This window comes from Rhinolophus sinicus, chromosome 7 (genome assembly GCF_057876585.1).
Source record: "Rhinolophus sinicus isolate RSI-liver-muscle chromosome 7, RSI-T2T, whole genome shotgun sequence".
NCBI classification, from domain to species: domain Eukaryota; kingdom Metazoa; phylum Chordata; class Mammalia; order Chiroptera; family Rhinolophidae; genus Rhinolophus; species Rhinolophus sinicus.
Genome location: NC_142507.1, coordinates 44,471,985 through 44,493,907, shown reverse-complemented (window position 1 = coordinate 44,493,907; position 21,923 = coordinate 44,471,985). Strand labels below are relative to the sequence as shown.

At 53.8% G+C, this 21,923-nt stretch overlaps 1 protein-coding gene and 1 long non-coding RNA gene across 5 annotated transcripts in view; one reads left to right on the top strand and one right to left on the bottom strand.

The window, feature by feature from the left end:
• LOC141568628 (uncharacterized) overlaps positions 1-922 on the bottom strand; it is a 29,686-nt gene extending 28,764 nt beyond the window's left edge. Inside the window, exon 1 of one of the 2 annotated variants that reach the window (XR_016021750.1) lies at positions 787-922. This is a non-coding gene — a long non-coding RNA (uncharacterized LOC141568628). Of the gene's footprint in view, positions 1-93; positions 241-786 lie in introns of those variants that run through there. The other variant, XR_016021747.1, reaches the window with a different exon arrangement.
• Positions 364-21,923, top strand: part of KCND3 (potassium voltage-gated channel subfamily D member 3) — a 199,490-nt gene continuing 177,930 nt past the window's right edge. Inside the window, exons 1-2 of one of the 3 annotated variants that reach the window (XM_019730429.3) lie at positions 364-951; positions 7,517-8,694. In XM_019730429.3, the coding sequence (XP_019585988.2) occupies positions 7,589-8,694 (1,106 nt within the window). In that variant the 5' untranslated portion in view covers positions 364-951; positions 7,517-7,588. Of the gene's footprint in view, positions 952-1,339; positions 1,436-7,516; positions 8,695-21,923 lie in introns of those variants that run through there. The other 2 variants (XM_019730431.3, XM_088799488.1) reach the window with 2 other exon arrangements.

Sequence of the window (21,923 nt, the reverse complement as noted above, 5' to 3'; positions counted from 1 at the left end):
CGGCCACCTCTCCCCCGGTCTCCAGCATACAAGCCCCTGAGCTCACACTCACGCTTACTCCGAGCTCCGCCCCCACCCCCAAACCGAGCTCACCTTGCCACGCTCACTCCCGTGCCCACCCTCGTCGCCACACAGGCTCACACCCGCGTCGGCACACTCCGCCACCTCCAGGCACACCCTAGGATTCCTCCACTCGCCCGGGGAGACGCACCAGGCTCTGCCTCGTCTCCCCGCCCCCCCAACCCCCGCTCACGCGCGCACCCCTCCACACACACACACACACACACACACACACACACACTCTCACACCCACACCCTCGCGCGGGAGTCACTCCCCCTCGCACGCCCTCGCCCTGGGCACCCTTCCGCGGCGAGCCTCCGGGTCCTCCTCCTCCTCGCTCCCTCCGCTGCCTGGCGGCCCCGCGCTCTCGCACCGGGCCTGAGCCGCTCGCCCGCAGAGATCGGTCGGAAGCCCAGGGCGCAGCCTCGCTGCCTCCCCCGGACTCTCCTCTCCGCCCCGCCCGCGCCGCGCCCCCGTTGCCTCCCCCTTCGGGAGAGGGACCTCGCCAGGCAGTCCGCGGCCGCCGGGCTCTGCTCCGCGCGGCGCTGGTAGTGACGGGGGCAGGGAGCGAGCGAGCAAGCCGCGAGCCCGCGAGCCCGCGAGCGGAGCGGCGAGGCGGGGAGGGGACACGCTGCCGAACCGGGGCTGGAGCGGCGGCGGCGGCGGCGGTGGCGGCGGCGGCGGGGGAGGGAGGGGCCCACGGACAGACGGACGCACGAACCAACCGAGCGAGGGAGGGACCGAGCTAGACTTCGCCCGCGAGGAGGTGGCTGCTGGGCTCTCCCCCGCGCTGCTGGGCGCTCGGCGCCTTCGCGGCCCCCGGCTCCCGGCTCCCGGTAGCAGCTTCCTCGCGCGCGCGGGGCGCGGGGCCCGGGCTTGCTTCGCCGAAGGTAAGAGGGACGCGACCGAGCCTTCTGGAGCCAGGAAGTGTGAGGAGCGCTGCTCCCACGCCTGTTGCTCCAGCTGCCCACGCGGCACCCTCCCACTCCCGCGCCTGGGTGGGTGGGCGCTGGGGAGCCGGAAGGATTGGGGGTGGGGCCGGCGCCGCGGGGGAGCCGACAGCCGGCCCGGGGGCGTCGGCCGGCTGCGGAAGCACCGCAGGGCAGCGGGCGATGTGAGGTTGGGGGGTGGGGGCGTGTGAACCTCTGCCCTCTTTCCATTGGCCTGCCTTCCCTCGGGGGTGCCAGAGGCAGCTCCCCGGAATCCGGCGGCAGGTGGCGACGGCTTGCTCGGTCCCCCGCTCTTTGTGAGAAGAGAAGGCGAGAGATGGCTGAGGTCGGAAGCAGGGAGCAGTTTGGGGCGCTTCGCAAAGTTCTCCAGCCCGGCGAGGCTGCGGGGTGCCTACCAGTGGCTGGGGGTCCACACATCTATCAGGTCCTGCCCGACGCCGCTTCCACCCTCCGAGCCCCGGGAAAGGTCTCTAAGGGGCAACGCGGAGGGCAAGGCGGCCGGGCGGAGGGGTTTCAAAAGACTCACTTTGCGAGATGTTTATACTGGGGGTGCGGCGCGAAGGGACTGGGCAGAGAAGTTACCTGGATTCAACTAAATTCCTGCAGTTGTTTAGTGTTGACATTTGAGTCAAGTCCAAGATGTCCTGCTTTTATCCCGGGCAGCAGGGACATGTCAGCAACAGGCTGAGGTTCCGGACCTGGAATCTTACCGCAAAGACAGGGCTCTTGTGTTTCTTTAAGAGTGGGTATCTGAACTTTCGTGTGACCCTAGGCACAAAAGCGATCTGTTTATGAGACCCGGCAAGGGTTGCTAGATAGTACATGTTGGTATTTTGCACCAACGTACGTGATGTTAAATTTATGCCTTATTTACCGGTCGTTCAGAAGATCCTGGGTGTTCATTGACCGAAGCAGGGGGCCCTGGGAACACACGAAATCCATGCACAGCATGTGTACATTTCCCCATATGGACATGTTGGCGCAGGGTCAGGAATCGATGTGTTTATTTTTCCTTGTCACTACTTGAATGCAACAGAATGCAAGTACACAAGGGACCCCCAGAGGAAGAAAGATTGCTAGCTTGTTCCCTTTTGCTAGTGAGGAGGCTGGAGAAAAAGAGTTCAGGAAAGTGCGGTGGCCAGCCTAGGAGTGGCACTGTGGAAGAGGATCTGTGTGTGTGTCCCAGGCCTGTACCCAAAGATCCCCAGCTTGGCACCCTGTCGGTTTTATCCATGCTGATCCAAACCCTCTGGGCACAGGAGAAAGGCCACTGGATTGTCAGGACCCTCCCCTCCCCCAGACTGGCCCCATTCTGAGCTCAGCAATGTGATATAAAATTGTGGAAAGTAAAAGTTTCCAGAGACGCTCCACCCCCAGTGCTCTGCCGAGGTCACTAAAGGGTAGACCTTGGTGATGTGACATTTTTGCTGCCTTGAGCCTGTCCTCTGGTTAGGTGTCAATCCCCAGATAGGCTGTCTAGTCCCTTTGCCCACTTTTGGCCCTCTCCCTCCTAAACAGAAGCTGTTTAACAGGGTTTTTTACAGCAGGGGAAAATCTGTTTCCCTTTTCCAGGATGTTTTGCCTTTGTCATTTCAGCGCTCACCTGTTTTAAATGTCTCTTCCCCAGCCTCCCCCCACCCCCATCTTTCCCACTGTCAAACTCTTCTGCCAAAAACAAAAATAGCTTCAGATTTTTCATTTGTAAGGCGTCCACGTCCTAGTAAAACCTTGGCATTTGAGGCATGTGCAGTGCCATTGGCTGGAAATGGGGCCGCACTGTTTGCCTGTTGCAGAAATTCATACCCAGGTCGGCTCCAGGAGGTGTCGGAGCCTGTTGAGAGCCACCGAGAAGCCCTACTTGAGCTGGGTCATGCCTGCAGGGTTGTGTGGAGGGTGTGGCTGGAATGGCCTTGGGCATGGTATCTGGTGGGACACTTTTCCTCCCCTTCCAAACCCAGACAACTCCCCCCCCCCCCCTTAATATACACACAGAGAGAAAGTAGCAGTGGGGTAATTGCTCCTGTAGGGGCATCTTTTACTAGGTGGACAGGCCTTAAGCCTCTGGAGACGGCCTCGCTCTTGTCTGCCTTTCTTTGGGAAGATTGTCCTGGATTAATGTATGGGGTAAAGGCTTGGCCTTGGGACCAGACGCTTTTATGATAGAAAGGGGTTGTTTTTCCTTCCCCAGTTCTCAATTATTCATCTGAAAGCAGTTTGTAAAATACTCATGGCCCGTGGAGAAGAGGAGATTGGCGTGGGGTAGAGAGGGTAGGGTGATGGGGCTCAGCCTGGTGATGGAGAGGTACCAGGCACTGAGGCTTGGGAGTCAGGGGGGAGCAGCACTGGAAGAACCGGAGGGGAAGGGCATCGTCCTCTGAGGGTGCACAGCTGCATGTCTGGTCCCTGCAGGGTGTCACAGGGTACCTCCTGGCTCAGCAGTCTCTTAATCTTTGCCACTCAAACCCCCTGAACGTCCTGCTTCTCTGAGCTGCATTCCAGGATAAAACAGGGATGCTAAGTGTCAGAGGTCCAGGGCCCAGGGTCTGGGGGCCTGGCCCCCGTTACCCTCCAGGGCGGCGGCCAGGCGTTCAGTGAATGAACCCAGCCTCCGGTTGCCTAGAGTTCTGAGTGATGCAGGTTGTATGCCCTGTTCTGGGCACCAGCCTCATCAGGCATTCCCAGAACTGCTTTTGCTAGGAAGAGACTCTGGCTAACTGCGTCCCCACAGCAACAAACCCAGATGCTCTACTTCCTGCTTTGCATGGGAGACGGTTATGACGAGGTCTCAGGGAACTACAGCCTGGATGTCCTGGATCCGTAGAATCAAGGATTTTTGAAGCCAAAGGGCTCCTTGTTGCTTCCTTGTCCAATTCTCTGATTTTACAGATGGGGATTCTGAGGCCCCAAGCGGGATGTTGCCTTGCTTTCCCAAGTTCAGGAGGGATCTGACAGTGGAATGCAGGGCCTCCTGACCCTGTGCTCTTGGCTGCCCAGGACGAGGGGGAGGGGAGTCTGTGCGCCCTCCGGGATCTGGAAAGTCATCTGGCAGTGAGCTGATCAATGGTCTGTTAGAAAATCATCAACTCCTGGGTCTTGGTCTCCTTACCTCTAACTTGTAGGCAGAAATGTCCACGTCATAGGTTTTTATGGGAAAAACCAAATGTTTGCTGGGATAAATCAGATGTTTGTGGGATAAATCATTGTCAGTGCCCAGTGTTAACTAAATCCAAATTGGAATTATCTGTGACCAATGTATAAATCGGGGGCCTGCTTCCCAAACTTCCCTTGCTCCTTAGAAAACCTAGCTCAGTGTGTGCTGAGAGATTACAAATTCTCCTAGTAACCCAGGAAAGTACAGGGAGTCATAGGGTAAATGTCTTGAAGAAAGACAAAATGCACAGGACGTGTCCCCAAATCCTCTCTCAGTGGCACATGGATTACCCACTGCCGTGGGTGAATGAGCCCCCATTCTCTCCTCAGTCCCCGTAATCAAGAGCTCATCAGGCCTGTGCTGTTTTTCTGTTCTCTCAGTGATGACATTTAGAGGGAATGTCATTGTCATTCTTCTGTGGCACCTGAATCAATATCCCCATACGAGGGAGTAGAGGAATGTGGATATTCTCCTTAGCCTGCAGATGGGGAAACTGAGGCAGCGATCTTCTCCTTGAGAAAACTCGACTGAAGGCAGAGTGAGTCAGAGGCACGTAAATTGGATTCTTTTGACCCAGATCTGTCTTCAGAGTTTACTGTTTGAAGAGAGAATGCCCACCCTTGGAAACCTCTGAAATATAGTAGCAAGGCATGGAGTAAAACTGATGGAAGGCAGATGGCTACTGCAAAATCAGGGTCTGCAGTCTGAGCACTTACGGCCGCAGTGCACTGTGCCACCTCTTCGGTTGTCATGCACAAATTGAGGTGTCATGGTCTTTTAGCCTTGAGGAGCTTAGTATGGGACGGGGAAAGCAGGGCAGTGGCCTGGCTGTGCCCTTGGGCTCCACATTGAGTCTGGCAGGGTTTAAATCTCTCTGCCTTCTTATCACATCCTTTAGCACAACTCCTCCTGCTTCGTCTTCCTCATCTGCAGAATGGGAACGACAATGGTGTCTGCCCCCTTGGATTGTCGGTGGGCTCAGTTGAGAGGGTCCATGCAAGTATGTGACACTGCGCCTGGCACTCAGTCAGCCCTCAGTAAACATCAGCAGTTATTCTCCTGCAGGGAGACCTTGAGAAGTGGTGTGGGCTACATGGCCCGTGGTGTGGGCTCAGTTGGCCCCTTGTGGGATCCCCGTGCTGCCCCTGAACTTCAGGCAGGCTCTTCCTCCGAGGGTTGCTGTAAGGATGGGTGACCCACAGGAGCACCGGCATAGAGAAGCTGCTCAGTTATTGTTAGCCATGATTATTAATAAGACATAGGAAGTGTCTGTAACCCAAGCCAGAGGGTGACGCGTGCTAGAGAGGAGGGGCAAACACAGTGCTGAGAGCCCAAAGGAAGCGAGAATTTCATCGTGGGGAGAAGAAGGGGCATCACAGCGAGAGTGAGGAATAGGTAGGGTTCTAAAAGGAGGGGTGACGGGGAGGATAGTGCCAACAGAAGGAAGAGTGCCCGACACTGACCCCCACAAGATGTGTGCGTGAACCGGGCTGTGGTCTTGTTGCTGAAGGCCAGGATGGGTGCATGGCGGCTGGAATGGTAAGCCAGGATCCCACTGTGGAAATGCTGGAATGCCGGCTCAAAGAGTTTGGACTTGATTTTGTATGCCGTGATTTTGTAACGCACCGTCAGAACCTTGCTTAGGGCATTGACTGAGCAGAATGGATTTCTGGGGAACAGGAGAAACAGAACAGTTTGGGGGTGCTGGGATGAGAGATAAGCAGGCCAGTGGGAAGGGGGCCTGAGGCAACTGGAGCCTTAATGAGAACAGTAAGAGCCGTTGTCTCGTTATTTGGCAACTCTGGGTGCAGCAACGAGGAAAGTGACCAAGGTGACAGGCCTTGGGTCAGGGATGCTGACAGCAAAAGGTAAAGAGCAGCTTTTTGCAAGGAGGGAGATCTGGGTTAAACCTGGCCTGTTTCAGAGGCGTCCAGTGGGAAAGTCTAGTGGCCGTTCAGACATCCTAGAAAAGCCGGGAGTCAGGAGAAGAAAGCAGGTTGACAGGGAGAGAGAAAGCTCAAATCCCATTACGAGACTCACCCCTGCTTTATTTCTTTAAACACAGAGTTGAACCAGAGGGTCCAAATAATTCTGAGTCAGGATTGGTGCTGTGCAATCCGTTTAGGATTAGAGAACACGAGTGTCAACCCCTACCCATTTCCCATGGCTGTGACGTGTGTTTCTGTGTCACCACATGTCTTCCCACAGATGGTGTACATTTGGGGATTGCAGAGTCATCTCACTATCTCGTCTTTAAAAAGTCAGATCTGGGAAGGTAAATCTGTTTCCCAAAGCCAAATATAATTCTCTGTGCCTCTGTTCCCTCCATCCACACAGGTGTACACAGTGTGCTTCGGAGAGCAGTGGGTGAAGGGACAAGGTAGCCCAGCACTGAAGGAACCTCTGAGGGTGGCATGGGGCCAGGTGAAAGAGGCTGGCATAAGAGAGAGTATTATTATATAAGCCAAGGGAGCTAAGGATGGTGGGCAGATGGAGACGGGCGGCGAGGAATCTGGAGATGGCAGAAAGCGTGGGTCAGCTTCCTCTGGGAGGGAGCGGGGCGATGCAAGGAAGGCAGGTGAACCAAGAATCCAAGCGTCCCTTGACAGGCTGGGGAGGGGACATTGCCCAGCCTCGTAGCCTCCCCACATCTTTCTATCATGGCTCTGAGGGTCCCTGAACACTAGGTTGCTAGACGTCCCAGAGAGTAGCACTCCACCAGGGACAGCCTTCTCCATAGGACTTGGGGACAGAGCTCCACCACGCACTGGCCTACTGTAGTCACCTGCCATCTCAGAGAATTTTCCAGCCCTGGGCCTGCCCCAGCCTCCTCTTCCCCAGTGAGGAGTAGAAAGCATGTGTTTACCTGATCTCCTTCATCCACACCCCTTTCCTGATTACCCTGGTGGGTGAAGAGTGAAATAAAAATTAGCTTGTTTATCCCACTTTGAAATTCGTTTAATGAGAACTCATTTACCCTCTCCCAATTTAAATTCGTAATAACGCCATAACCTTTCACAGCTGATTATTTCCCGTGTCTTCCCAGATCTTCCTGCTAAGGAGGCTTTCCCTCCACATGCGCCTGAACTCTTGGAACTGACAATTTGTCAGGCAGGCGACAACATCTGGCGATCCCACCCAGCTGCACTGCCCCATGCCACGCGCCCTCCCTGCCAGGGGAGGACGGGAAAGAACCAAGGCCTCTTTTCGTGGGTGGTGATTTCAGTTTAATTCCTTTGCCTGTGCAAGACTTTGGCTGTTTCCCTCCCCGAGGACCCTTCCCCGTGTCCCATTCCCCACTGGGGAGTCCATCATGGACTCACCGGGTTCTCTGTTCTCTCCTCCTGTCTCCAGGGGTCGCTGAACTAACTCCAAGCTGGTGTGCCCAGGGCCTGCACAGTGGCCGGCCCGAGAGCTGGAGTCACCATGGCGGCGGGAGTGGCGGCCTGGCTGCCTTTCGCGCGGGCTGCGGCCATCGGGTGGATGCCAGTGGCCAACTGCCCCATGCCGCTGGCCCCGGCGGACAAGAGCAAGCGGCAGGATGAGCTGATCGTGCTCAACGTGAGCGGGCGGCGGTTCCAGACGTGGCGGACCACGCTGGAGCGCTACCCGGACACGCTGCTGGGCAGCACGGAGAAGGAATTCTTCTTCAATGAGGACACCAAGGAGTACTTCTTCGACCGGGACCCTGAGGTGTTCCGCTGCGTGCTCAACTTCTACCGCACCGGCAAGCTGCACTACCCGCGCTACGAGTGCATCTCGGCCTACGACGACGAGCTGGCCTTCTACGGCATCCTGCCCGAGATCATCGGGGACTGCTGCTACGAGGAGTACAAGGACCGCAAGCGCGAGAACGCCGAGCGCCTCATGGACGACAACGACTCGGAGAACAACCAGGAGTCCCTGCCGTCGCTCAGCTTCCGCCAGACCATGTGGCGCGCCTTCGAGAACCCGCACACCAGCACGCTGGCCCTGGTCTTCTACTACGTCACCGGCTTCTTCATCGCCGTGTCGGTCATCACCAACGTGGTGGAGACGGTGCCGTGCGGCACGGTGCCCGGGAGCAAGGAGCTGCCGTGCGGCGAGCGCTACTCCGTGGCCTTCTTCTGCCTGGACACCGCGTGCGTCATGATCTTCACCGTGGAGTACCTCCTGCGGCTCTTCGCCGCGCCCAGCCGCTACCGCTTCATCCGCAGCGTCATGAGCATCATCGACGTGGTGGCCATCATGCCCTATTACATCGGCCTGGTCATGACCGACAACGAGGACGTGTCGGGCGCCTTCGTCACGCTCCGGGTCTTCCGCGTCTTCCGCATCTTCAAGTTCTCACGACACTCCCAGGGCCTGCGGATCCTGGGCTACACGCTGAAGAGCTGCGCCTCGGAGCTCGGCTTCCTCCTCTTCTCCCTCACCATGGCCATCATCATCTTTGCCACTGTGATGTTTTACGCCGAGAAGGGCTCCTCTGCCAGCAAGTTCACGAGCATCCCGGCCTCCTTTTGGTACACCATTGTCACCATGACCACGCTGGGGTAAGCGGGTGCTGGTGGCCTGGAGCAGGGCGGAGGGGGGGTGGGGGGGTTGGATGGGACCGTGAGGCTCTGGGTGGGAAGAGGGTCGGGCACAGGAGGCCAGAGTGGCGTATCCAAGTTGTGGGCGCATCAGAAGATGGAGGCACGTCAGTGATTTGTTTGGGGGGCACTGGCTTGCTCTCAACTGAGCTTTCTTTTGGGAGTGGGGCCTGTGTTTTATGAAACATGGAAAAAGTCAGCGTTTCTTTATTCCGACACACATTCTGTGCATGTGTGTATGTGGGGTGCGGATGGGAGTGGTCATTGCTGCCCTTTTACGTGCATCTGTGCGTATAAGGGCTGCCATGGGGAGAAGAACGGCAGCGGTGGGGAGGAACAAAACTGTGAGAAGTTTGGGGAGTGTCGTAAGGAGGGTACAGGTTTCCTTTAACAGAAGACACGGAGAACCCTCTTTCTGGATCCTTCCTGCATTTCTTCTTTGCAGTGTATTTGTAAGCTGTTTGCTGTTTTGCCTTACTTTTCCTTTCTGCTGCCACAGATGCTCAAGGGTTCAGTAGCTCCGAGCAGACTTTCTGTAAGTGACTTTGAACGTGGGTTTTCTGAAAAGCAGGGCACCCCCGTTGTTTTTCTCACCAAAGGAGGAGTGGTCTTCCTTTCTCAGCCCCACTGTGATTGAATGACCCAGCCTACCTGGGCAATCGCAAGATGGTCTGAATGAGTCACGTGGCCAGATACAGATGTAACAATATTGTCAACAGGAGGTCACGCTGTCCCTTCCATCTCTCAGAAGTTGCCTCTCCAGCTGAGGTCACAGAAATGTGTTTATGGTGCTGGGGTGTGAACTTTGCATCAGAGGAAGGGGGCTCAGGAAGGAGATTATACTCTTGCCCCCAATGGATTCAAGCCAATGAGGGCAGCTTTATGGAGACATGTATTTCTTAGGGTTTCTGCTTCATGTTACAAGTCACTGAAGGTAATGCAAACCCCCTTCACAATTCATATGCTGGGTCTATATTTGCTCAGCCCAGGAAGCGTTATATTGCTGACGGAGAATTCGTGAAGCTTTTTATTTGGTCTTTGACAATTCAGTTGGTGGCGTCCTGGTGATTCGATTTTTTCCTGGCTGAAACCCTGTGGGGCTGGCGTTGGTTTTGCCGTAGTGTTTCATGTGTTTATTGGGAATGACTGAGCAAGTGACGGGACCTGATAAAATGATTACATGTGTCATTCTGACACATAGGAGGGAGCAATGGGGAGAGCAAGCGGTGTCATTGTCCATTTGTGAAGGCCACATTTGATGAGGGCATTCCCTTTACAGAAGCCATCCTGCCCCTTCCTCCAACACACACCCATACACACACACACCCATACACACACACACACACACACACACACACACACACTCCTTCAAATAAGTCCCACTGAGAGTGGCTAAGAATGGCTGGTCATTTGACCTTGTCTCTCTTGGCTCAGGTGGAGATGTGGGCTTTTGAGCACAGTGGGATATTAGCGAGCTGGCCACCATGTCAGGAGATGGAGGCCCATTTGCCCCTTCTTGGCTGAGCCTGGCCTTTCCTGAAGGGGGCCTACTCCTGGCCAGGACCTCCATGGCCACGATTCTGATGTGGCCCTAACTGTCCAGCGTCCTCACGTACCCCCTGGTGGGACGCATGACACAGAGTGATGCCTCAGAATGCCATGGGGAGATGCATGGGGGTCAGAGTTCAAATGGGTTTGTTTCAGAGGACATAAGTGGCAACTTCAGTGGCCACCTGCCCAACCTTTTATTAGTAGTAGAGCAGCACACATGTGTCTATTATACGTCAGCAGTGCGCTGAGCACTTTGCATCTATTATCTGTTTAAGTCGTCACAACAGGCCTGCAAGGTAGGACAGACTCTATACACCTTTGTAGATGCAGAGGCTCAGAAAGGTTAAGTAAATTGCTGTAGTCACATAGCGGGTCAGGGGCAGAACTGATTTTCAAATACCAGTCTGGCGGTCTCCGTCCAGTGTCCTTTCCCTTTTCACTCACCACTCCACTTGTTCCCATGCCATCAGGGCCCACAGGTGGGAATCAGCACTTCAGAGTCACTGCTTTTTATTATGGCCTCAGGGTATCAGAGTCTATTCGAGTCACATTGCTATTCAAGAAAGTATCTGTGCCACAAGTAGCACATGGCAGGCACCGTTCTAGGCACACGGGGAATTTATAAATAAAACATTTCCTTCTGGCATGTTGAAATACTGCCTTCAAATGAATGGCTGCTTTCCTAGCAAATTCAGTGTTCTGCTGTTACTGGGGAGACCACGGGTTTCCTTTGGCATTCACCTTGTAGATCCAGGGGCAAGTCGAGCAGCAGGATATGGGCGATCTTCGCTTCACATTTACTTTCTTAGGTGAGAGCAAGGGGTCTCTGCCAGAAAGTGAAGGCAAGGAGGATGGGAAGGGTGCCTACACGAGAGGAGTGTGGCTCCCCCAACCGTGGGCCTCTCACCGTTCCTTCCCCCATGCATCAAAATGTCTGGCCTCAGGGAGGAGAAACTCGTGTGCACAAAAGGCTTCGGCCTTTAGTCGTGTCCCCCGTAACCTCGTAAGTAAGGGAAAGCAGGCTTTTTCTTCCCCTCCGCCCTGGCCGGTGTCTCCCGATGCCCAATTGAGCTGCTTTGACTTTGACCTGAGTTGCCAGTTGGAAATATCACCAGGCTCATTGCTTGGCTATACATAGCTGGGGATTGGCAAAATGCTTTTCCATGGATAGGTCAAGGTGAGCGGGGCGTCTTTTCCCCTTGCTTCGTCTGATAGTGTTCTCAGACCTTCCCGTCCTCTCTCTAGGGTGGACCCAAGATTTGTGCTCGGCCCCAGCCCTGGCCCCCTGGGAGAGGAGGGCAGCCCTCACCGGGTCTTCTTGTTCTTTTCGGAGGTCATACCAAGTCAGCCCTGGAAACCTTGTCGTCTCCCTTGGCTGGCTTCTGTCCTGAACATGTTCACTGGCTAGTGTGTAGGCTTGTTAACCATTCCAGAAAGCCTGTCTTTTTCTTACTTTTCCTGGCATTTGAGCCCCGAGCGGCCGTGGAATACCGAGGGCCAATATTCTGCCATGTTCCCCGTTCTGTCTGGTTGCTTCCAACAGCTCCCAGCAGACACTTAGTTCTTCCTGTCTCCGGTCCCTCCCCACCCTAATCCTTCCCCGAGCTCCGTTTCCAGTCTGGAGAGACGGTCTTCAGTTCCTCTGCAGAGCAGGGCTGACCGACAAGCCAAGGGCCATGTGCCCAGTGAAGAAGGTAGCTCTTCTGACCCAATTGCCATTCTGCCTGCTTTCCCAGCACTCGCTGATGAATTCCTCAGGTGTCCTTGGGGAGGGGGAGCCAATTATTCCCGTGTATTTAATATCTCAAAATACCTTCAGCACACAGAACAATAACAGCCCAGCCACCACCAGGGCTGGAGGGGGGGCTTCCTGGGCTGGGGGGGAGATGCCTGTGCTCAACCCACGTTTCCCTCATGCCCCCTTGACAGTTGGGCTCCCAAATGCCCCATTAAAGGATTAATTTCTCTGCTCATAATTGATGCTATAAATAAAATAAATCCTCAATTATCTCAGTTAACAGAGAGAAGGGATAACACAGAACTCCCAATATTAAATAAGACTAACATCTTATTTGGGGAATTTAGTTCAGGAATGTATTATATGTCAGAGGCTTTTTCAAAGCAGATTTTCCTTCTTCGCTCTGACTGTGCTTGGTATCATAATTGACCTGGTGCCTGAGCCAATTAGTGGGTGAAGCTTTGGGGGGGGGGGAGAGAGGGCGGTACCTGGAGGGCCACCGAGGGCCAGCTCCAGGCCTGGGTGGGATGAGGCCCTCTTGGATATTTTCGGGAGGGGACATTGGGCTTGGGAAGGACACAGGGCAGCGTCGCTCCTGCTGTGTCCGGTTGGCCCGCTACTGCCCGGTTGGCTTGGTTATATAATTGACACCGGCAGCCTATTTGTCACCCCACGCCCTGAGATGAGAATGCTTTGACAGTGTCCAAAAATCACTTTAACAAAAACAGAATTGATTTTTACTTCTTCTGAGCGCGAAGCAGCCTCCGGGCTATTTGCATTTCCCTTTAAAACATAATCCTGGAAGGGGCCTGCCTGCCTGAGGTGTGGGGAGACAGGGAGCAGAGTCAGGGAGATCAATACAGGCTCAGCACAAAGTGGGGTGCTTGACCAGTCTCCCCCAGAAGTGGAGCCAGTCCGAGACCTGTTTTTGTTTACCCTTCAGTTCCTGAAATGCTGGCTCCGTCTTCATCCACTGCCTTTGGGACCCACCAACCCCCCTCCCAACTCCCAAGGGCCCTGGCCCAGGACGCTGGCCAGCAGTGCCCACCCGGAAGGTGGTGGGTCCCTACCCAGCGGGATCTGGCCATAGTGCACTCACCAGGAATGAACGACCTCAAGGTCTTTTCTTGGTTGGACATTTCTTAAGTTCTCTGGTGCTAAAATTCCCAAGGGAGGGTACAGACCTGCATCCCTACAAGGAATCACTCATCCTCTCAACATTTGAGTGCCTACTGTGGAGGGCAGCACAGTAGGTCTGAGAATATACAGGCCCTATGATTGCACGTCAGCCCAGTGTAAGGTATGGACAAAATGAATTGAACGAGACTCACTTCTTTTCCTTTGGACCCCAACAAGAAAGGGTGGGAAGAGCAGTAAATAGACCGTGGGTCAGAAGAAAGTCCTTTGCTCACTCTTCCTGCCTCTCCAGAGACTACCTCACACTCTGCTCCGTGTCCTGCTAACTCCCGCCATCCTTCCGAACTCAGCCCAGCCCCAGCTCCTCCAGGAGGCCTTCCCCGCCCTCCAGAAGCTCAGGGCCGTCCCCTTGCCTCCCACCGCTGCCCTTGCGGACCTCAGTCTTGTCTATGGCCACATTTTATTAACTTGATGTGTCTTTCCCCCAGGATGTGAGCTCCTCAAGGGTAGAACTTTATGCCAAAGGTCACTGTGTGATCCGCTAGGGCCTGGTGTGTAGTAGGCCTCAGTAAATATCTGTGCGACCAAACTTACCCCAGCTTACCCATCTTCAATTTTATCATTTGCTGACCATTTCCTGGCCAGTGTCGGAGCCGATGAAAGTGCTATTTAGATGTGAGCCAAGCAGGACCTCTGTGTTAGCAGGGCAGAGATGAGAAGGCCAGGCATGGCATTCTCTCGTTGTGATGGCAGCCGTAGCAGGGTTGGGGCATTCTTGCAAGGGAAGTTTAAACCCTTGTCCCTCACTATTTTGGGTTACTTGGCCATGTTCCCCGCTGTAGACTTGGGGGCCAGGGAGGAACAGAAAGGGAACCGTACGTAAGACCCTTACCCATGAAGTTTCCCTCCATTCAATTATTTATTCAACACATGTTTATTGAATAGCTGCTAGGCACTGGGAAAAGAGCCGCAGCAAAAAAAAAAAAGATAGTCTCTGATCTAGTGGAGGAGACCAGATAGTAAATTGATAAATAAATACATTCCACGAGACAGCAGTTCATGCCATAGAGAAAAATAAAGCCGGATGTGCTACAGGGGAGTTGTGAGTGTGGAAGGTGTTGGAGCAAAGGGAGTTGCTCTTTTATTCGAGGTCAAGATGGCCTCTCGGATAAGGCGACGTTTGAGCAGAGACCTGAAGGAACGTGGGTGGCTTGGGGAACACTGAATGCAAAGGCCATTGAGCCGGATCCTTGCTGTGCTAGTCTTGGAAAAGCAAGAAGGTTCTACTGGTGGAGCAGGGGCAGGAATGGGGAAAGCAGCTGTGCTGGGCCCTCGCGATCACCGCCAGCACTTTGCCCTTGGCCGTTTCCTAACCTGCTGGGAACGGGAAGCCACCAGAGGGTTCTGAGTCACCTGACCTATGCTCTAAAACGATTGCTCGGGTGATGGGCGGTGAATACATGGTAGGGAGAAGCTACCACAATCACCTAGGCAAGAGATGCTGGTGGCTGGGACCGAGGATGGTGGCAGTGGTGGTGGGGGAGATGACAGAGTCTGCATATATGTGAAGGTAGAGGCAACAAGAAGCTCCCCAGCGAAAAGTGTCCCCAGCTCCCGACAGCCCAGAACACACAGCCCTAAAGACCTTCTCCACTCCTGGGAGAAGCATTTACGAGAGGCGTCAAGGCACTGCCAGAGGGCTCCAGGGCCCAGGGCATCTGAGAGCCCGCCTGGATGTCCGGCCCAAGAGCAGAGTTGGAGCATGGATGGACGTCTGTGAGCAGGGCTGGGCTGCATCTATGCCTGGATCGAGGTTTCCTTTCAAGCCAGGCAGCATTAACCGAGTGCCTGCCGAGGGCTGGACACCACCCTGGGGGCAGTCTTGGCTCAGAAACAGAGAGGCCACTGGCTGAGTCGGGGGCTGTGGTAGCTGCTTAAGCAGAGGGGCTGGCGGAGGGCTTCAGGGCGGCAGAGGAGGGAGAGAAGCATGCATACAGTTGGGACACGCGCTTTCCAGGTACTTCACACCAGGGACATCATGTTAGAATGGTCTTCCGAGCCAGCCATTCACATTGCTGCAATTGCTGGAAAGGGGTTTCCAGGCTGGCGCCCGTTGCACCGGAATCTTCAAAATCCATCTCAGTCTCTCTCTCTCTCTCTCTCTCTCTCAGTCTGTTTTGTTTTGTTTGGGTTTCCCTCTTTAAACACATCCATAAGCACAAACATGGTTCTTCTGAAGAAGCAGCAATTACTCTGCCTGAAAATAGTATAAATACAAGGCAGCCTGGTCCTCCCTCTCTCCTCTGTGTTTTTGCTTCGCCCAGGAGGGAGCTCTTGTCCCAGGTCATGCAAGGCTCTTGGGCCGTGTGTCGTCATGGCTGCAGGCCCGTCCCAGGCAGGGAGAGGAGCAGAGACTTACCTGCGAGTCCCACACGCCCTGAACTCAGGCAGGTGACTGAACACAACCAGCCACTTCCAGGAGCCTGGCGCTCTGCTCCTCTCCTAAATGTCTATCTTCTGGTGTTCTTCACGTCAGCTTTTCTTTTCTGGGAAGTAGAAACCAGGCCCCCAACGTCTCTTTTGGAAGGACTGTGCACTAGTGACCTCAGACCGACTTCTAACGGGGATTCACTTGTGACAAGGGAGGAAGAGGTCACCACCAGGCCTTTGAGCCCCAAAGTTCTCCACCAAAAGGCTCCCTTATCCTAGCCTCCACATGGGGTCCGTTGCTCCTGCCTCCATCCAGCCTGCTTGTCTAAGGCCAGAACGTGGATAGGCCTCTTTTCCCCAGCCCCCACCTGCCTCCACCCAGCTCAATGCAAATGATGGCGGGCGGGAAGGTGGGGTGGAGGAGGGAAGGTTACTCAGCCTTGGCTGCCCGTGACTGGATGGAGCGAGATTGCATCTCGCTCGTGTAATCATATTCCCGGTGTCAGGACTCGAATGAGTGTCATTAAACTGAATCAGAAAAATCGTTTTAATATAAGTGCCACCTCACACACCAGCTAGTTGATGGAGAGATGGATGAGGCTGGGGACGCCTCCTTTGTAATGCGATGCTGTAAAATCCCATCACCTTCATTATTTCCCACCGAGCCAACGCATCATAATACCCATGAGCGGCAGAACAGCTGGAATTTAATATACAGAAAGTCCAATCAAACAATAAATGGATGGAACTACATAAAGAAACCATTTTCTGGGAGGCTGGCTCCATTCTCTGGGATTCAGCTCCCTGACATATGAAATGTGCATCAATTTCCCCCAACTAATGCAGCTGCCGAATCACCGCATGTGATATTTGTTTGCTTCCAAAGGGGAAGAAGGGAACGTTCCCCCTACATTGTCTGACTATCGGTGCAAAATTGCAAACCGCATTTCCTTGGATTTGTATCCAGCGGTTTCTGGTGGGACAGCAAGACGGGAAGCACAGCCCTGCTCCATCCCAGAACCTTCCTCGGTCCCCGTGGCACTTCAGCAGCGTCGTCCTGAAGTCAAAACCTATTCTGGACCCCTATTCGTGGGCTGTTGGGGCTGGGACAACTCTACCCTTGCAGTCATCTGAGGGAAACTGGCCGAGCCCTGGAGCTGGGCTGACACAGCCCAGGTGCCTGTGAGGCCCTCATTGTCCAGTCTTGCCTGTGAGGTTGTAGAGAGCAGACATTTCGTTAAGGAGTACATTCCTCCCACAGTCTTCCATCTCCGCTTCCATCCCTCTGACCCGGCTAGTTTACTGAGAGACTATAATCCTACGTAACAACCTGACCATCCAAACAGAATTGAAAAGGCCAGTCAGTTCCTTATAAACTGTCCACTACCTGCCAAGGACTGAGGGAAATAATGTTCTGATGCTTCTGGTGGGGGATTCTCTCCACCACTCTTTTGCCAGTGGCATGGAAAACTGAGAGTTAAGCATAATTACAGGCTTATAGCTGCTGAGAAGTATCATTAGTTTATTTTTACTTCTTCCTGGTCACACATAGTTAAGCAGAAAAAGAAAACAACGAGGAGAATGAAACGACACGATATCAGAACCATGGACAGCATAAACCTTGATTCAATTCAACTAAGATGATTGAACGCCTGGCATTTGGGGGGAATCTAGAAATAAATTAGACCTTGGCCCTGTCCCTAGGAAGTTTACAATGTAGCGAGGGATTTGAATATGTTTATGAGCATACAGGAGAGAAGGGGGCACGTGCTGAAATAGTCAGGAAGTGTTTGGCACAGAATAAATGCTTAGTAAATATTTGCCGATAAATGAATGATTGGCCTCAGGAAAAGGTGACATTTCAGCTAGACCGACAGCAGTGGGGAGGATTTTGATATGTGGAAATGGGAAATGTAAGTACTTTGCAAAAGGGCATGGCGCTTGAGGAGCTTAACAAATATGCTGGTGTTTAGGGTATATGAGGATAATGGCCGGAGAGAAGCAGGATTGAAAGGTTTGCTAGAGACAGGGAGGGCCTCAAATATTAGGCTAAGGCATTTGTTTGGTAGGCGTTAGGGAGCCGCTCAAGGTGTTGCAATGATGCATTGACGAGGAAGATTTATTTGGCAGCTGTCTCCTGGATGGATGTTAGAAGGACGACTTCAGACATGGGACAGTCAGCCAGAAGACGGGTCCAGGGAGGAGGGAAAGAAGGTGGGACCTAGGACAGTCACAGTGGAAAAGGAGAGAAGGGGCTCCAGTGGAAAGACATCCAGGAGAAGTCAAAGTAACTCTGGAAGTGTAAGACCGACTGATTAGAGATAGAGACTTGGCAGACATTCGAGGAGGAACAGCTTGGCAGGAGGTCAGGGCGAAGGCAGAGATGATGAACCCAGCTTTGCACCTGCCGTGTTTGCAGTTCAACCTGGTGTCCTTGAGGTGGCTGGCAGGCAGGTGGAAAGGTGTAAAGGAGCTTCGCAGGGAGAAGGGGGCGAAAAATGCAGTTTTCAAAATCATTAGCTGAAGCAGGGAAAATAGCTGAGATTGCCAACAGGAAGGGAAGGAAGGGGGGGCACTTCCTGCCCCCCTTTAGGAATGTTGGTGCTACCCGGGCACAGCTTTGCTGATGCTTCCATTCAGCCTCCCTTGTTGGCCTGTGGAAGTTCTCATTCATACTGTGTTTCCGCTGGAGCTAAAAGGTCATATTGTGTTGGGTTTTTTTTAGGAAAACAAGGTTTTCTTTTTAGTCTCCTACAACGATAATTAAATAAAGAGCGCTGACCCAGGAAATTGAAATTTGCCTGTGGGTTTTGCTAAAAACTAATAATAACAGGATCCTTGCATTGGCATGTGGAGAGGAGATGGAGCCTAAATAGTCCCACACCAACAACCACCTGCGCCTGGTCAAGGGTGATGCTGACTGGGTGGCACAGCCTCTGTGGGTGGCACCGTCCTGGTCTCTATAGCACCAGACGACGGGGCAGAGCCTTCACAGGTCTAAGACGCTGTGGGTCCCACACCCTCCCTCCGTCTCCTTAGAGAGAAATGTCAGGCACAGCCCGACTTTACTGGGTGCTTCCTCTGGCCTTCTCCCTCTCGGAGATGCCACTTGGGCCCTAGATAAGCAGCGGGGAGAGTGATGGTTCAATAGTTCAGCAAACGTGCAGTGAGCTGTCCCTGTGAGCAAGACGCAAACCGAGGTGACATGTGTCTCTCTAGTGAGAGAGAAAGGGGATGAGAACTAAATCCTGGGAGGTGGGTGTTAGGTTCCCATTTTCCAGGTGAGAAGACTGAGACATGGAGGGTGAGGGTGTAGGGAACGTACCTGAGCTCGCACGCTGTGGCTGTAGGCGCATTCCTGGATTCAGACCAAGCGTTTCTGAGTCCTTCAGAGCCCCCTGCTTCCCAAGGAGCCTCTCAGGCTGGTAACAGAGGTGCCCTGTGCACACAGAGCTAAGTTTCTGGGTTCAACAAGGTAAGAAGTATGAGTAGAGGGCAAGAAAGTGTGAAGGGAAGGTGGAGGAGGCAGGATTCAAGGAAGGCTTCTTGGAGGAGGTGGCATTTCAGTTGGTCCTTGAAAGATCGTGGTAGAAAAGTTAAACGCATCTATTCATTTGATCATTTATTCAACGAAAATGTGGGTGTCCGTGTGCCAGGCAGCGTGCGGGGGCTGAGGATGTGTTTCGTGAGCAAAAATAGACACATTCTCTGAGGCTGGCGTTCTAGTAGGAGCAGCAGACAGTAAACAAATGAATGTATGAAATGAGAAAGTAAAAAAAAAGAGAGATAAAGCTGGTAAGGGAGAGAGTGAGGGCATCAGCTTGACACTTGGGGAGAGGGGAGGACTCACAACAGGAGAGAGACAGCCACTCCCGCCTCTCCCCAAGTAAAGCATCGTCCACAGTTGCTTGGGAGTCAGAGAGAGGCTGGCCCCAGGACAGAAATGACGATTTAATAGCCGTGCTCGAGTCTCTTTAGGGTTGTTATCCAGAAGGCGGAGAAGCAGCTGTTTGCCGTCTCAGCCGAGGACTGAATGAGTGGAAATGGCTCACCCTGCCACGGAGGGACCACTGTCCCCCATCATCCATGACAATAACAGTTAATATTATCGCACTTTTTCAGTGTTCCCGGTACTGTGCTAAATATCCGTGATCGACATGCATTTCTTCATTTTACCCTCCCAGTAGCTTCCCAGGAACCACGTGAGAGAGATACTACTATTTTCTGGGTTCTGTAGCTGAGAAAGCGAAGGACGGCTCAGAGCAGCAGCTGGAAACTAGACAAGCTGGGGTTCAAACTTGCATGGATCTGACCGGCGTCAGCTCTTAACGGATCACTAACCATCCAGATTTCCAAAGGAAAAGTGTTTGGGAGGCACCTTCTGCCACAGCCTCTGTCTTGGGCCGAGGAAGGAAGACCCATCATCCCCAGTCTCCTTGTGTGCCAGGACCAAAGGCTCTTAGGCCTTGGTAAAGGTCGTGAGAGTAAAGCTTGGACGCAGGCTGGTGACGAAGAAAGGTCAGAGTTGCAGGGAGACAAGGCCAGCGGGGTCCCCCGCTGGGCCAAGGGTGATATGAACGAACCCATGCGACAGGCAGGAGGCGAGGCATTTGCTGGTGACGACAAAAAAAGGAGATGGGAAATTTTAGCGTCGCAGTAGAGTTTGTGCAAAAAAAAAAAAAAAAAAAAAAAGAGAGAGAGGGAAAGTTGCAAATAGGCACCATATGGAAATATCCTATGGAAATATCTTTCAGAAGAACTTTTTAAAATCTCATACCACCTCCCTCTCTGGAGAGAGTCTGAGCCCGTGGCTTTGTTACCCATGTCCCTTGACTGGGTCTGGGTGTTGGTGACATCCCTACCCACCGGCCTTGGGACCTATCTCAGCCTTTCTGCTGGCCCTCTCAGCCCACTAGAGAGATCCCCACTGAGCTCAGCAGAGACCTGGGATGCCAGCCGCCAGCCCTCACATTTAGAGGGAAGCAGCTCTGATGCGGGAGCCTGTCAGACCCCAGGGGCAGCACAGGCTGCCTGTCTTGCACTCCCCTCAGCTGTAGGCCCCTGGTGAAGCTGTGCAGCAGGTGGGGAGGGGGTGAGGACAGTCCTGGGGAATGTCACCCCCGGGGGTGGGGGGCACAGGCACTGCATATTCCATGAGGAGTCACGGGGTGCCCGGCGTGGCTCTTTCTTCATGAGTCTGGACCCTCACGCCCCTCTCTGCTGGCTCTTGTGACAGTGATGTTGGACTTGTCCTGCCTTGTTCTCACCATTTCTGCACCAGGGATGTAGAAGAGCAATGGGCCGTATGTGACCCAACATTGGTTTTCTCCCTTCTTCCCTGGCCTCTTTCCCTTCTGTTTCCAGAAGCTGCTAGGAGTTTTCCCGAGACTTCTGTACCTAAGGGTTTGTGTCCCCATCTTCTGAATTGAAGGCCCTCTCCTCTCCCCTTCCTCCCCTCTCCAGCAGAAGCCTCTCTCTGGGCTGGCGAAAGGGAGTGTGTGGATGAACACAACATTTTCCTGCAGCCCAACTGGCACGCTCCGAGTGTGGGCAGGGCTTAGAGAGACAATGAAGCGTTATGCCCACCCCCCACCCACACACACCGTGTTTGACTTTCTTAATATTTCCATGTAAGGCCAGCTTCTCATCCGAGGAGCAGAGGCTGCTGCGTTCATGCTCTGAGTTAGTAGCAGTGTGGCTGCGTTGCCTCACGTGGATTGACCGAATCCTGTGGCTGGGTTAGGGATCTGTAGAAAGGACACTGGAAAGACCATTGGGTCAGGAATCAGGAGATATGGGTCGTGGGGCCAGCTTCAGCAGGCTGTGTGACCTTGGGTACGTCACTTCCTCTCTCTGGTCCTCGGCGTCCTCTTCTGAATGGTGAGGGGTTAGGTTTAGTGAGTTCCCCCGCCCAGCCAGTCTCTCAAGCTGTTACATCTCTCAGCCTTCAAAGGAAAGCCCAGTAGCCGAGACGATCCACAGCCTGGAGAACTGGCTCCCAGATGGTAAGGCGTCTCCAATTCTTCACCTGCAAAGAGGCAGAAGTTAAAAGACTCCTTGCCCAAAGAGGCCATCAAGAATACAACTCTGTAGAGGGGCTTGGGGGGCCCAGCTTGGACTCGCCGAGGGGGGTCCAGGGTACGTGATGGTGAGCCAGAATGACCCAGAGCAAGGTCAGCACTGTGCTGGGAGAGAGCAGGGAATTATGAATTCAGCTCCCTGGGCACCTCTGGATGGGCCAGATGAGAGGAAGGCCTAAGGCGCGTCCGCCTGGAACCGTCCGACAGCTGTGCAAGCCCCACAGATCCCAGGTTTAGGAAGCATCCAGTTTGCA